Raw genomic sequence first — 14,693 nt, forward strand, 5'->3', positions numbered from 1 at the left:
TGTTAATGAAATAGATCGAATTAGACAGGCTTATATTAGGGCGGGACCTTTTCAACCAAAACTTACACAATACCCAAGTAGACAATGTGGTAAACAAATGCGTCGATGTCAAGAACATTGGTATGATAAGTTTTGTTGGCTAGAGTATTCTCGGACAGAAGATAAAGCATATTGTTTTTATTGCTTTCTTTTTCTTGATAATAGTCATTCTTCGAATCTCTCAGCATTGGCAACCGTTGGGTTTAATAATTGGAAGAGAGTTAGTCAAGGAGAAAAATGTGCTTTTCTTACCCATGTCGGTTCTTCACCGTCTTCATATCATAATGTATGTGTAAGAAATGTAGAGATTTTGATGAGACCGAGTCATCACATTGACAAAGTGATGAATGTTGTATCTCAAGAGGAACGTCAGAAAGCTCGTTTGAGAGTAAGAACCTCAATGTTAGCTCTTCAGTGGTTAGCGCTCCAAGGATGCGCATTTAGGGGCCATGATGAATCTTTATCTTTATTGAATCGTGGAAATTTTATTGAACTGGTTGATTATTCTGGTAAAATGAATGCAGATGTTGGTAAAGTTGTTTTGGCTAATGCTCCAAAAAATGCCACATACAGTTCTCCAGATATCCAGAGAGAGATTTTGCACATTATGGCAAACCGAATACTAGGTATGATTCGTAATGAAGTTGGAGATGCACCGTATTGTATCCTTATTTATGAAGCACGAGATGCATCTAAACGAGAACAAATGTCCATTGTATTGAGGTTTGTCAATGAAGAGGGAATTTTAAGAGAATGATTTTTTGCAATTAAAAGTGTTAGTGATACTACCTCACTGAATTTGAAAAATCAAATTTTTGATATTCTTAGTAGTCACAACCTTCAAATTCAGAATATGCGAGAACAAGGGTACGATGGTGCAAGTAAAATGCGGGGTGCTTGGAATGAGCTCCAAGCTTTATTTCTGAAGGATTGTCCATATGCATATTATGTTCATTGTTTTGCGCATCGTTTGCAATTAACATTGGTTTCTGCAACTAAGGATGTTCGTGACATTTGGCAATTTTTTTCTCATTTGGATAATGTTGTTAGCATTATTACTTCTTCGCCTAAGCGTGTTAGTGAGTTGAAAGCTGCACATAGAAAAGAAATTGAGCATTTGTTAGAAACTGGAGAACGATCGACAGGAAGTGGGGCTAATCAGATTGAAAACTTGCATAGAGCTGGAGCTACTCGTTGGAGTTCTTATTATGAATCTATAAAGAGCTTGATGAATATGTACGTTGCAACATGTAAAGTATTTGAGTGTCTGATTGAAAATTCTCCAAGTGCTAGATCTCAGCCTGAAGTTGATGGTGCATACACTTACATTACAAGTTTTGAATTTGTATTTGTCTTGCATTTGATGAATCAAATATTTGCAGTTACTGATATTCTATGTTAGGCCCTTCAGAAGAAAAATCAAGATATCTTGACTGCTATGAGATTTGTCTACACTACAAAGACTGTGCTTCAAGCTTTAAGAGAAGATGGTTGGGAAGAATTCCTTCAAGAGGTAACAATATTTTGTTCAACAAATGATATTTGCCTACCTGACTTCAATGGTTCATATATGGTTGATCGATCCAGTGGTCGTGAGTATCCCTCAGTTGATCATCACTATCATTTTGATGTTTTCAATAAAGCTATAGATTTCTTGTTGGTGGAGTTAAATACTAGATTTAATGATACATCAGTCGAACTTCTTTCTCTCAGTGCGACATTGGATCCTAGAAACTCATTTGAATCCTTTAATATAGCTGATATTTGCAAGCTTGCAGAGAAGTTCTATCCTCAAGATTTTACACCACAAGATATATTTTACTCGAAAGCAGAGTTACAACATTATCAGATTGATGTGGTTTCTGATCCTCGATTTCAAGTACCTACTCTACCTGATTTGTATCAAAAGTTGGTTGCAAGTGGAAGGTCAAAAAGTTATGTCATGCTAACTAGATTATTTCGTCTTGTATTGACATTACAAGTTTCTACGACCACTACAGAACAAGCATTTTCAGTGATGAAGCATGTGAAGACGGAAATTCGTAACAAAATGGATGACAATTTTCTTGCTGACTGTATGACATTATACATCGAACGTGAATATACTATGACTTTAGTTATAGATTCTCTTATAGATGAATTTTATGTTGCGGGTAACCGTCGGGGTCCATTTTAGTTGGTACTTTTGTATTTTGATTTATTTTGTCATAAATAAAATTTATGCGTTGTTATGAACTTCAAATTATCGCACCAGTGTTATATATCTCCATTAGATAATGTTTAAGAACTTTTCGTTGAGGTTGAGAAAGACTGCAACATATAGTTTGATTTGTCCATATGAAATAAATTTTTATTAATAATTGTAGCCATTTTTTGTTTTATCTCAATTTTTTTTCGGGGGCGCTGCCCCCGAACCCCCAACTATCACACCGTTTTTTTTACACCCCTATTTGCCCCACCCCTCGCATGAATCCTAGCTACACCACTGACCAGCCTGTTCATGCATTGGCCTAAAAACTAACCACTTTAAAAATCCATAACTCCCTGTGCACGTGTAATCTAAAATTGAAATTTGAATCGTATTTACCTTAGGGTGTCTATAACCAACTCACAAAATTTAATAATTTTCTGCTGCACCATTAGGGAGAACCGAATTTTCTCTTAGAGAGGCCCAACCACTATCTACTCGAGTTAACCAAACTTTACATGTGCACACCCTCGGCCCATACTTGAATCAAACAACATATTGTGAATATATATATATATATATATATATATATATATATATATATATATATATATATATATATATATATATATATATAAAATCTTTGCATGAACACGAGTTTAATTTGAATATGAGGATATGCCCCTGTTCATCGGATACTTGTTTTGTGACTACTGGTAAGCTTGGGGATTATGTTCACATTTGTGATCTTATTCACAAGTTATAAACGTTGGTCTGTGATTATATGCATAGAATGTGATGCAAATTCTTAAGGACAAACTTTCGTCTTTGCTTTTTGTATGAGAATCACAACCCTTTTTTTAGAAACAAATGTCAAATCATTGATTTTATTAAGACTAAAAAGGCATCAAATTATTACTTTTCAGACTGTCGATTGAGAACTTACAACTTGTTAAAGTTGGGCATATAGGCACACCTATGGCCAACTTTGTGAAGCCATAAGACCTAAAAGTGGAAATGGAAAGCCTTAATCTTTATGAAAACCATGCAGATGGGGAGACAATAGCTAACAATCTTGAAGATTTGAATTTGTTAGGTAATCTTCTGCATTTGTGTTAATTTCTATACCTGTTTGTGTGCTTTTGATCTATGCAATGTTGATAATATGGTGCAACTACAGAAGAGTATTAGTGCTGAGCTGTGATTTCGACAGTAAGTTTGAACAGAGTAAGGAACACAAGAAGTGCACGTTGGGGAAGATGCATCACATGGGTCTATTTGATTCGGCATGAGGAGAAACCAACAGGAAAATTGATTCAGATTCAATGCCCAAAGCAATGCTAACGATTGAGACTTTGTTACTTTAAAAAACATGTAAGTGTAAACACATCCTAGTCGGAACATTTATTTTTTGGACTGGATCATGGAGCTAAAATCTCAATGCATTTAGGTTTGTCTAGTCAAACTTTACTTTCTTCAAATCCAAATCAAATACGATCAATGTTGAATGTTGAATTTAGTTTAAATTCAGATAAAATATGGTTCAATTGCATTTTTTACATGAAGCCAACAATTTTGCATATAAATAAGAACATGATTTGAGTGTAATTAACATCTGTAAATTAATTAAACAAACTGAAGTTGCTCTGCTTGAAATGCCAAATTCAAGTAAGGCCATGTATCTAAATACACGTGTGTGCCTATGTCACATGGATATAAAATGCAGGAGTGCGACATGATCGGATTCAGTTGGCAAAACTTCAATAACTGGGACACAGAGACATGGTTGTACACATGTATGTATGAATGTAATTGATGCCAAATTTTAGAAGGAAAAGAATTCAGCTGGATATGAAATAAATAAAATAAGAAAATAGACAAAATGACACAATGTTGAGGGAGTGAAAGTGACCTTTCTGTGCCCATCAAGAATTCTGTCATATGGATACATGATTCAATAGAGCATCCCAGCGTTTGAAAGCATGATTGTTTTTATAGAACGATGCATAAAAAAATAGAAACTAACCATTAAGAATACATCAAGATGAAATCTAACCATTAAACCTGCATTAAAAATAAATTCTAACCATTGAAAATATATTTATATAAAATCTAACTATTGAACATGCATTAAAGTAGATTCCACCAATTGAAAGTACATGTAAGTTCACAAAAAGACTATTGAAGGTATTTCAAGACATGCATATGGATTTTTTCATGCATATCAATACTCACATATATACATGTATTACAAAAAATATACATGTACATATAGTTGATGAATGTCCCAACAAATACAACTAAATGCTATTGATTTTTTCTTACCTCTTAGAAGACAAATCCTCAAAAAGACAAGAATTCTCTTATTCAAAATTGTGTAGGATAAAGTCCCACAAGGTACCTCATCCTACACCAATGAAGGTAGAGATAAAAGAGCCAAACACCCTATGCCTCCAAAATTCACCCTATGAAGGAGAAGAGAAGATATGAGATAAAAGAGAGAGAGAAAGTGCATGATTTTTGAATATTTTTTAGAGGAATTATGAGCCCCTTTCACTTTTTGGGGACCCTTTGTAGGCTAAGGTTAGGGTTAGAGTGAGATGAGTGGATGAGAGTGATCAAGGGAGATGAAGGGCTAAGATGAGATCAAGCTCTCTTCTATAAAAATCGATTTTCAAGAAGATGTTTCTTTTTCCAAAACCAAAATATCTTCTTTTTAAATTTTACCAAAATGGAAACATGCATAAAATTCTTAGAAAATGGTATCCATTTTGGGTTTAACCTTGGGGAGGGAGAAAGATTCTTGTAGAACCACCTTGGGATCCTATTGAGAGAAGGACCCCGTAAGTTTCACCCCTCTCATGCATTTTTCAAGAAGCCTCCTTATAGAAAAAATGCCCCAACCCATTGTGAATGGGTTGGTCCAAATCCAACAAAAACCCTAAATAAAATTTTTAATATTTATTTATTTATTTATTGGATTCCTTTATTCATGTTTTTATTTATTTTTGAAACTCCTACACAAAGTCAACTACACATTGGATTCCCAATTCAATCCAAATCTAATTGGGTCCAATCCAAACCCAATAAGTCTAATTAGTTTTATTTATTCATTACTTAGCTTTAATTTCTCACTAACTATGGTTTAATAACTTGCATAGTTAATCATAATTTAACAAGGTGATTAGCTACCAACTTAATTTATTCAACTAATAAATTAATAATTACATTAAATTGCTAATTAACTAAAGTTTTTAATTTAATTATCAATTAGCCATTAATTGTCAATTGTACCTAAGTTAAACCTGAAACTTAGGAATTTAACTAATCAATTACACAAGTCAATTAAATAAGAAAAATAATTTTTTTGCATTGAACATAATAATTTTGTTTTAAAATTTCTAAAATTTTGTGGGTCTTACATACATGGTTGCAAATGCTTTCAAAATATCATAGGAAATGCGAGCAATACGATTATAACAACCACAAAATTGATAAACAACTTGCCCCTCTTTTAGAAGGGAACATGACTAAGATTGACCACCTTGATTATCTCGGTTAAAATTTTGAAAATTTTCAAAAAATCATCCAACACCACCTTTGGAATAACCTAGAGGGGAACATGAATAAGATTGACCACCTTGATTATCTCGATTAAAATTTTAGAAATTTTTAAAAATTCATCCAGCACCTCCTTGAGGGGTTGCTTATTAATCATTTGCAACATCTTCTCTTGATTTGATAGTAATTCATAAATTTTTACAAAGTTTGGCAAGGACTCACGAATGAAAATAGAAGTAACAAAGCTTTAATAATTTCTAGAAAGACCATTCAATGTGTAGTGAACCAAATTTTCATCTAAAATGGGTTCACAGACACAAAGAATTTACACAAAATTTTATATGGTTTAGAAACTCTACCATAGTTTTCTCCTCCTTTCTGACATCTTGAAGGTCCTTTAATTGTTGGATTAAAATACTCGATTGGGATGAGTAAGTACATTCCAATGTGATCTATGCTTTATGGGCAGACGAAACACCAATGATATGTGATTAGGGTCATTTGATCAACCCTTTTCTACACCATGTATTTTGGATTTGGCTTTATCTCCTCTCCCTCTCTAACATACTGACTTGGAGTATGGAAGGATCCCATCGACATACTTGATGAGATCCTGAGAAAACATGACACACTATCTATCTGAGAACTCCACAACAGATAGTTGTATCTATTAAGTCTAATCGACACCAATGAGAAGAAGGCATTTCACTAGATGGTCAGATTAGGCACGAGGGATGAGAGATTTGGTGAAGACGAGGTTTAACTTGAAGTCATGATAAAGGAGAGAGCTTTCAATCACCGAGACAAGCACGATGAGTGTCAAGCTCTGATAGCAATGTAAATGATGCAAAATTTTCCAGAACACACATATACAAAGGCACACAATTTAACGTGATTTGATAAAAAGTGACCTACTCCCTCTATTTCACATAAAGAGGAGGGGAGCCTGTTTTATTTATATAGGCACCAAGAGTACATTCAAGATTATCTAAGACTATAATTTTCAATCACCTTAGAGTCCTTATTGATTTGGTTTTCTACATTAGATTTGGGTGTTTTTGATATTAGGAGGAATGCTTGAAGAAGAGAAGCCACACTGGAGATGTCTTGAGCTTTTGGGATCCTTCTTGGATTGGCGGCCTTAGACACCTTGGGCAATCATCTCAACAATAAGAAAATGGGTTCACAGTTTTTAGAGTTGGGATGGAAAGTATTGGGATCCCCACGGAATCGTTTTGGATGGAAGTAGTGCCGGGGTTTACGTTCCAGTTTGCTTCAACTTGCGAAAAAAGAATGGATTTGGTTTCGTATGCAGCGTATGATAAAGAAAAGTTTCACTTTATTATTGGTGGGTTTAGACGTCAACCTAGTGAAAGAGGAATGTTGTCATGGATTTATGGATCTGTGAGATCGAAATAACAGGAAATGGGGCTGCCTATTTGTGAGATTCGGATTGATGTTGTAGATTCTTTTTCGTCGTATTGTCTGTTGAGAGGTGTTTGCTTAAGGACCATGGGTTATGCCCTTTTATTTTTTTAATATAATTCGGGGCAACCCATTGAAGATAAGATGCGAGAGAATCGTTTACGGTGGTTTGGACATATTCGGCGAAGGCCTAATGATGCTCCAGTTAGAAGGTTGGAGAAATGGGAAAATATATTAGTTAAAAGAGGTCGGGGTAGGCCTAGGAAGACTTGGATGGAGATGATAGGAAAGGATATGAATGCTTTGAACCTCACCGAGGACATGGCGTTGGATAGAAATGATTGGAGGAAAAGGATTCATGTGAAAGACCCAAAATGAATTTCTTTTTTGGTTCATATCGCTGACCCCAATTGTTTTGGGATGAAGGCGTAGTTGTTGTTGTATAATTCGGGGCAACCCCCATGCGTCTTCTCTAAAAAAAAAACATACCCACCTATCTAAAAGGGAAATTCCCATAACGCTAAATCCTGAAAAAACAAGGTTACTCTTGTAGATATATGAAAACATATTTATAATTTTGCTGGATCATTTGAAAAACGAACTGATCCGATGTTTCCCATTACACTTGAGTGTCCATACTGGGTTTTGATTACTATGATAATAGGATCTGCTCTTCTCCCAAACAAGAGCAGCAATAATGCCATGATGTCTCCAAGCAGAAGAATCTCTTACACTTTGTGCATTTTTCAAGTAGATCGACCGCTTGGATGAATTTTCCATGGAATATTTTGTCACATCTAGCATCTTGGATGTGACAATTCATCTTTACAGGTGCACTTGGTGCAATCTAACCATTTTTTATTTAAAACACACTTTAATATGTCTAAATGAATCTATCAAAAACATACAGGTGCACTTGGTGCAATCTAACCATTTTTTATTTAAAACACACTTTAATATGTCTAAATGAATCTATCAAAAACATGGTAAATGAAGCATGACAAATCCATCTAAAATACCAACCCAACATGTACTTGAAACTTGAAAGTGCACGAGTGGTAAAGACTTCACTCTCGTCCATACCAATTGTGTTATATGTACATCAGCACCAAATACTTATCATAATCACTATATGAGAGTAGAATCCCAAGATATGCAAACATATTTCATGCCTCTTCTGGATGGCTCCAAAGATAAAGAAGAGCAGAATAAAAGAGAATATTTGGAGAAGAATCTGAACGAATGGATGTCTACTGAAACACCACCCAAAAAATGGAAGAATTACAAGAAATTATTGGAAAAAAAACTGTAGTAAAAGTATCCTATTTTACACGGAGAAATCGAGGGGCAAAGGGATTCTTCACCTTACGAATTCTCGTTCTTTTTCTTCTTCGTCAATGAGTCGCCGTGAACACGGGCCCGTCCTTTGCTAAATCTTTCGACTTGGGCAGAGGGCCGGCGAAACGTGCCGAGAAGTCTCCGTAGGCGTATTCGGCTTCGTGGTTGGGTACCCCGTCGTCGAAGTTGAGCGCGTAGCTGAGCGGGTCGTACTGGTAGCTCCCAAGGCGGTGCCGCCCGTTCCGATTGAACCTCCTGATGAACGTTTTCCACTTCGGCCCGGCGACGATCTCCGACCACTCCCTCATCCGCTTCAGCGACTTCCAGCCCTTGACCCACCATCTCTGGCCGTTCTCCGGCTCCGTGGCTGCCGTCTTCACCCTCTCCCACCATTCACCGCGGAAGCACGACGGGCTCCGAGAGGACCGCTCCGACGGGAAGTAGCTGAACCAGAAGCAGCCGCATCGACGCTGATAGAGCAGATCGGCCGATTCGTCCACATCAAGCCTGTGAGACGAATCGGGAATCTCTGACCCGGCAGCCATCTAGGCCAGGGAAGGTCTCGTCCTTCCGCAAAGCAACCGCAGCTAGATGCTTTCTTTAGCGGGAACGATCAGAAGGCACAAAATTCTTAGGGCAGAAAAAAAAAAACTGATCTTCAACGAAAAGAAACGGGCTTCAAGCCGATCGAACGTCTCTCTGAAGATTTCTTCAAGAGAAATACTAGAAAGGGCGATTAAACAAAATTAAAGCACAAGGAACACTAGAAAGTAAATACACGATTAAACAAAATTAAAGCACAAGGAACACTAGAAAGTAAATACACGAATTGTAACCCATTCTTCCCGTAATCTGACGATTCTTCAAAGGAGAAACTCGAAAACCCAGACCTTAATATAGATTACCTCAAGAAAAATCCAAAGGATATACGTCGATTAGAGAGATATTATGGAGGAAATACGACACGAAATCGTGAAAAAAAACATAAAATCCACAAAAACAAAACCGAATTTAACCCCAGTCAAAATGAAATTTCCAAAGGAAAGACCGAAGAAATGATTCCACTGCAAACCCCAACCCTAACGCAAAATTAGAGGGGGATTACGCGCAAATGCGGCATAGAACCCTCAAAAATAGAAAGTTCACGAAAGAACCCAAATTCTCACTAATCCGATGTCTCTTTTCAAGGAAAAACAAGATAAACGATCGAATTACAATCCGAAAACGGAGAAACGATGACAAGAAGGAGAATTCTTTTTTTTTTGAAGAGAAACCAGAGGGAGAATTCTTGAACGTCGAAACAAACGAGAAGGAACGAAACGAAAGAAACGCGTCAAAGAATAAAGGAACGACACAAAGAACGAACGTACCGCCTCGATATGGAGACGCGGAGCGACAATCTCTTCTTATTGGATCTCTCCTCCTGAGGGCGACGATCGCAAAAGCAGAGAGAGAGAGAGAGAGAGAACCCCACGCGGAAGGGATAAAGATGCAGGAAAAGCAAGGAAGCTTCCGAGCTTATCTTGCAAACCCTAGCCCACACCTCACGAGAAGAGAGAGAGAGAGACCCTTCCCTTCCGTGAAGGAGGACGGTGTGGGGGAGCCTCGACCTCGGAGGCCCAGCGCGTGGGGACTTTTATACCCAGCGGACCGTCAGGGAGGGGACGGTGACCTAAAACATCCTGTCGCCAGTTGGTGGTGACCTGGATCCTTCAACGGTCGCCTCTGGGGTCGCCCTTCATTATAGGTGTGCAAGGTGGCAGATTCCGGACGGATCATCTAAGAACCGAGATCGATCCGAAATACGTATTGGAGTAAGGAGATCCAATGAGCTTACGATCGTCTCTTGGCCTTGTGCACTAACACCCGAACCAGTGCTACCAAATGAATTACTGGTGGTTACTCATGTGGTCAGCGGGGTCCATTGTCAAGCTCAAAGTGCAGGATCAAATCCCGTTGGCGCACAGGGCTGTTGTTACTTCATCACCGATAAATAAGGGTATCAACGGGTCGGCTTTGGTACGGATCCAGGTGACTTGAAATCAGTTTTCGGGTATGATATCGGGTTCGGACCCAGGTCTAATCAAGTTCATTATAAGAAAAATCATACCCGGACCTAATAAGAACTACATGAACAGGACCCAGACCATACCAGGTAAAACCATATGTTTTATCATTTTTACATTGAAAAATTATGGGTCTTAATCGGAACTCGGGTCGGTGTATAGGTCTGGTATAAAGTTTCACAAACTATACCCAGGTTCATGCATTAATCAGACCTTTGGGTATGAACTCAGGTCTTATTATTTTTCACCATAGCCCCGACCCTATAGGGTTTAGTTCAGGTTGGATCCAGGTAAACTAAGCTCATTGGTGTCTCTTCAACGTGTTGTTTTACCTCACAAGGAGGCAGGCCCATTAAGTGACCAGGTTGTCAGTGAGGATGTTTCTCCATCATAAAAAAAAAAATCATCTGAATTTGGATTTGAATAATATCCAATAAGGTAAGGTAGTAGCACTGGTTCTGGTAAAAAAAGAAAGAAACGAGCTATTTACATGCAATCGATCATATTTTGATCCGAATTCAAGATAGATCCGACTTAAAGGTATCGTATGAATGAGAAAATAATCTGATTTAACAGATCCGAATCCAAACTGATTGCACATTCAGATTTTACTGTTGGACTTGGATGGGATATCTCACTACATGTGGTCCGTTTACACGGGCACTTTGAAGAGGTGAATCGTCTTGTTCCATGTCGTTGCAACTGGAGGTCTGCCCGAAAAACTGGTCTTGATCAAGCTGGGTCCAGATCCAAGTCTTGTTTCAATCAAGTGGTTGGAATCCACTTGGGGCAAGACATTGGTCCAATCCGATAGAGACCCTAACTAATTTCGAAAAAAAAAAATCATGTAATGGTTGTCGGGTCTGGGTCAGGTTTTTGTATTATGGGGTTCTTTTCTTGGATCTGGACATTGCGTGACGATTTCTGACGTGGATCAATTTTTTACGTTCAGTTTAGTTCTGGACAGCATAAAGAACAGTAGGACCTAAAACACACGGTACGGCCATGTTTGTGAGCCGTATTTGTGGGTCCAGGACGGTCTAGGACAAGAATTGGATGATATGAAAAAAAAATAAGGACACAACCTTTGGTTCAGATTTTGTTGCTAAAAACCAGAGATGAAAACTGGTCAAGGTTCTGTACTGGATCCTAGCCATATTCACAAGTGCTGGGATGCATAAATATCCGTTTACACAACGGATTCAGAAAAAAAGTGCTAGGATCAAGTCATATCCGGGTCAGAATCAGAACCAGTTTCCATCAGATCTGTGACAGAGCCTTAGTTCATAACGGCTAATGCATCCAGGTTCCCACTATGACATATGGGAGGGTTTCAAAAGTGAAACCAGACTACCTCTTCAAAATCAGATCCAATGTCGGGTCAAGCAAGTGGCAAACCTTCGACCCATTTGCCTTCATGATCCAACCTTTATATTGCTGCACCTAGATAAAGAATCTTCCCTTAATTATCGGACGATCATAAGCCCAGACCCAAATCCAAGTCCAAAACCATATGGTTTTTCGTCGGGTCAAAAAAAGGCCTCGTTATTCACGTGGATCCGAGCCAGATCAGATCCATAAACCGCCATCTTTTTTGACTTGTCTTGGAAAGATGAGCCGCCATCTAACACTTTCCTTTTTCTTGGCCTTATTGGTCCAGCTGGTTTGGGGGTAAGCTATTGTCATTGTCAGGATGTAAACGGGTCATATTCGGTTCAAGATGCGGGGCATTACTGAATCTGACACAGTTGGATCTGAAATGTCAGATACAGACATGTTTTTTCAATCCATGCAGATCCACTGATCACAGAAAATCGGTACCCGCGCATTAGTGATTTTCTGTGTTTTATGTGGCCCGATCACCGGATCTGCTCTGCATGGATTGAGAAACAAATTCTGAATCGGGTTTCGCCTTTAAAACGTCCATGGTTTTGGATCTTAGTTGGACCCCATTGGAAGTTCGGATTAGGATGCGAAACTCTAAACTGAACCAGAATCTGAAATGTAGCCTCCTTTGCTGAATGTTTTAGCCGCAAACAGATTTGGATTGGTTCGGGTGTCTGAATCCGACCCCAATCACTCAAATCTCCAGGCACTACACTGAACGTTATCCTATTTGCATGGGGTCCCGTTTGTGAGTTAACAATTTATTTCTATTTAAACTAAAGACGCAACGGATAGAAACCAGACTGGACCTGGACCCATTTAGGTTCCATTCGAGGTCAAAAAGGTGTTGCCGTACCTCCTTTCGCCATCGTATTTAATAACGTTTGCCAATCTCCTCTATGACCAAGAATGGTTCATTAGTGTTAAAGGTTCATTTTGCGCTTAAGAAGGGAATAAATAAATTTTTTTATAGCACAAGAGAAAAATGCCGATTTTCTGGTTGCTGAAAAGTACAATTAATTGATTTGTGGCTTATTTGAAGTCGGTTGGGTTCATCCCAACCCCTCTTAAATCTTATGATACAAATCTCACCCCATAGATGGATTCAATGTGGTGGGTTTGATAATAATATATTGGCCCTTAAATCACATTGTTTTACACAGTTTACACAGATAAATGTGACTTTTTAAATCACAAAATTTTGTGTTTTATCAACCATAGATTTAAATCACCCAAAAATCCTCAACACAAGTTAGATTTTTGGCAATTTAAATGTTATCTTTACTAGATCACATCTATGAACTCAGATTTTATCAAAAAAGAACCTTTTTTTTTTTTTAAAGGCAAGTTGGGCTTACCAAGTATTACAACTATACCATTGGGATTTGAACCTGCAACGTCCCAACAAAAGGAGACGTGCACTAGCTGCTCCTACCCGATAAGCGGAGCCCCCCCCCCCCTGTTGGTTAATCAAAACAACTTACATCATCGAAATCTCTGAAGGCGATGAAGACAGGGATGACTTTGTGGATGAGCGGGACTGATTTCCCGAGTATATTAGTTTTGTCCTTACCCTTTACAGTTACAGGGAGGGGCATAGAACTCGAGTTTCAAACTAATGACATCCCTTCCACTTTCAACCCAAAACACCACAAGCGGCCCACGAGCAAAGGCCTCATAGGTGATATATATATATATATATATATATATATATATATATATATAAAGTAGAACATGAGTATTTAATATAAATATGTATACTAATACTTTGTTTTGGGATGAAGGCGTAGTTGTTGTTGTTGTTGTATGTATACTAATACTTTGAATATATGAGACCGGCCAACGTCTAAGATGATTTGTGAATCAAAAGAATCTAAAAGAATACAGGTAAAAGAGCTTGGCCAATATCTCAACTAATTTTTCTTGATAGATTAGCACTACACTTTGTCACTAATATTTATATAATGAAAATACCCTTCTTAAGTCAAATATATTATTGATAATGATTAATATTAAAAGCATGCAATCGCCAAAACTTCTACATATTATTCAAAAGACCATGACTTTAAAAAATCATTAACCCAAAACCATGATTTTTCAAAAACCATGAGAGCTGACATGTGTCACCTCACAGTGAGGAGGTGATACCCAGCCCCTTCTCTCTCTAACAAATGTCAGAAACAAATATTAAAATAATAAAAATATGACAAGTGTCATTAAAATATTATTTTTTATTAAACTGAAGTGACAAATGTCACTTGAGTGGGTCCCACAGGGAGGCAACACCTCCTCTCTCCCTTATAAATACCCCTTCATCCCCTCTCTCTCCTCAAGTTCTGAACCCCCTCTCTCTAGTCTTTAGTTTCTCTCTCTAGCTTTTGAGCCCAAACCTTCATCAAATCTTAGATTTTTTCTTTCAAACCCCTTCTAGCATCTTTCCTCTCTCCTTAGACGAGGTTCATTCTTTTGTAGGAGTTTCGACGAGTTAGATTAAGCTTTGAAAGTGCTCCCTATAGGAGTTATGCTAAATTTAGCAAAAAAATCAAATTTGGACAGCGAAACTACTGCCAATTTTTTTTTAAAATTAGGTCAATATCTGAGTCTTTCTTTTAAAACCGATTTCATAATTGTAGCACTTCCTATTCTCCCTCTAAACTCTTGGACTTCTCTTTTTGGATTCAAATTTTGAT

General features: G+C 37.7%; 1 protein-coding gene across 5 annotated transcripts; it reads right to left on the reverse strand.

Moving 5' to 3' along the window:
* Positions 1-8,224: 8,224 nt before the first annotated feature.
* Positions 8,225-10,167, reverse strand: LOC149837328 (uncharacterized). Of its 5 annotated transcripts, none has more exons than XM_090005965.1 (2): positions 8,578-10,167; positions 8,225-8,466 (listed from the first exon to the last, which is right to left on the reverse strand). In XM_090005965.1, exon 1 carries the CDS (start codon positions 9,094-9,096, stop codon positions 8,608-8,610), a length of 489 nt encoding a protein of 162 aa, XP_089862091.1. In that variant the 5' UTR covers positions 9,097-10,167; the 3' UTR covers positions 8,225-8,466; positions 8,578-8,607. The 5 variants fall into 5 exon arrangements, with proteins under 5 accessions (XP_089862091.1, XP_089862090.1, XP_089862089.1 ...); XM_090005964.1 differs by having other exon boundaries at positions 8,225-8,463; positions 8,578-10,166; XM_090005963.1 differs by having other exon boundaries at positions 8,225-9,149; positions 9,922-10,162.
* Between the last annotated feature and the right edge of the window lie 4,526 nt (positions 10,168-14,693).

Source organism: Nuphar pumila, chromosome 5 (genome assembly GCF_984573655.1).
Source record: "Nuphar pumila chromosome 5, dmNupPumi1.hap1.1, whole genome shotgun sequence".
In the NCBI taxonomy this organism is placed as follows: domain Eukaryota; kingdom Viridiplantae; phylum Streptophyta; class Magnoliopsida; order Nymphaeales; family Nymphaeaceae; genus Nuphar; species Nuphar pumila.

Bases quoted from the DNA above. Each gene is read 5' to 3' on its own strand.
- LOC149837328 (XM_090005965.1), bottom strand. From the start codon at position 9,096: ATGGCTGCCGGGTCAGAGATTCCCGATTCGTCTCACAGGCTTGATGTG.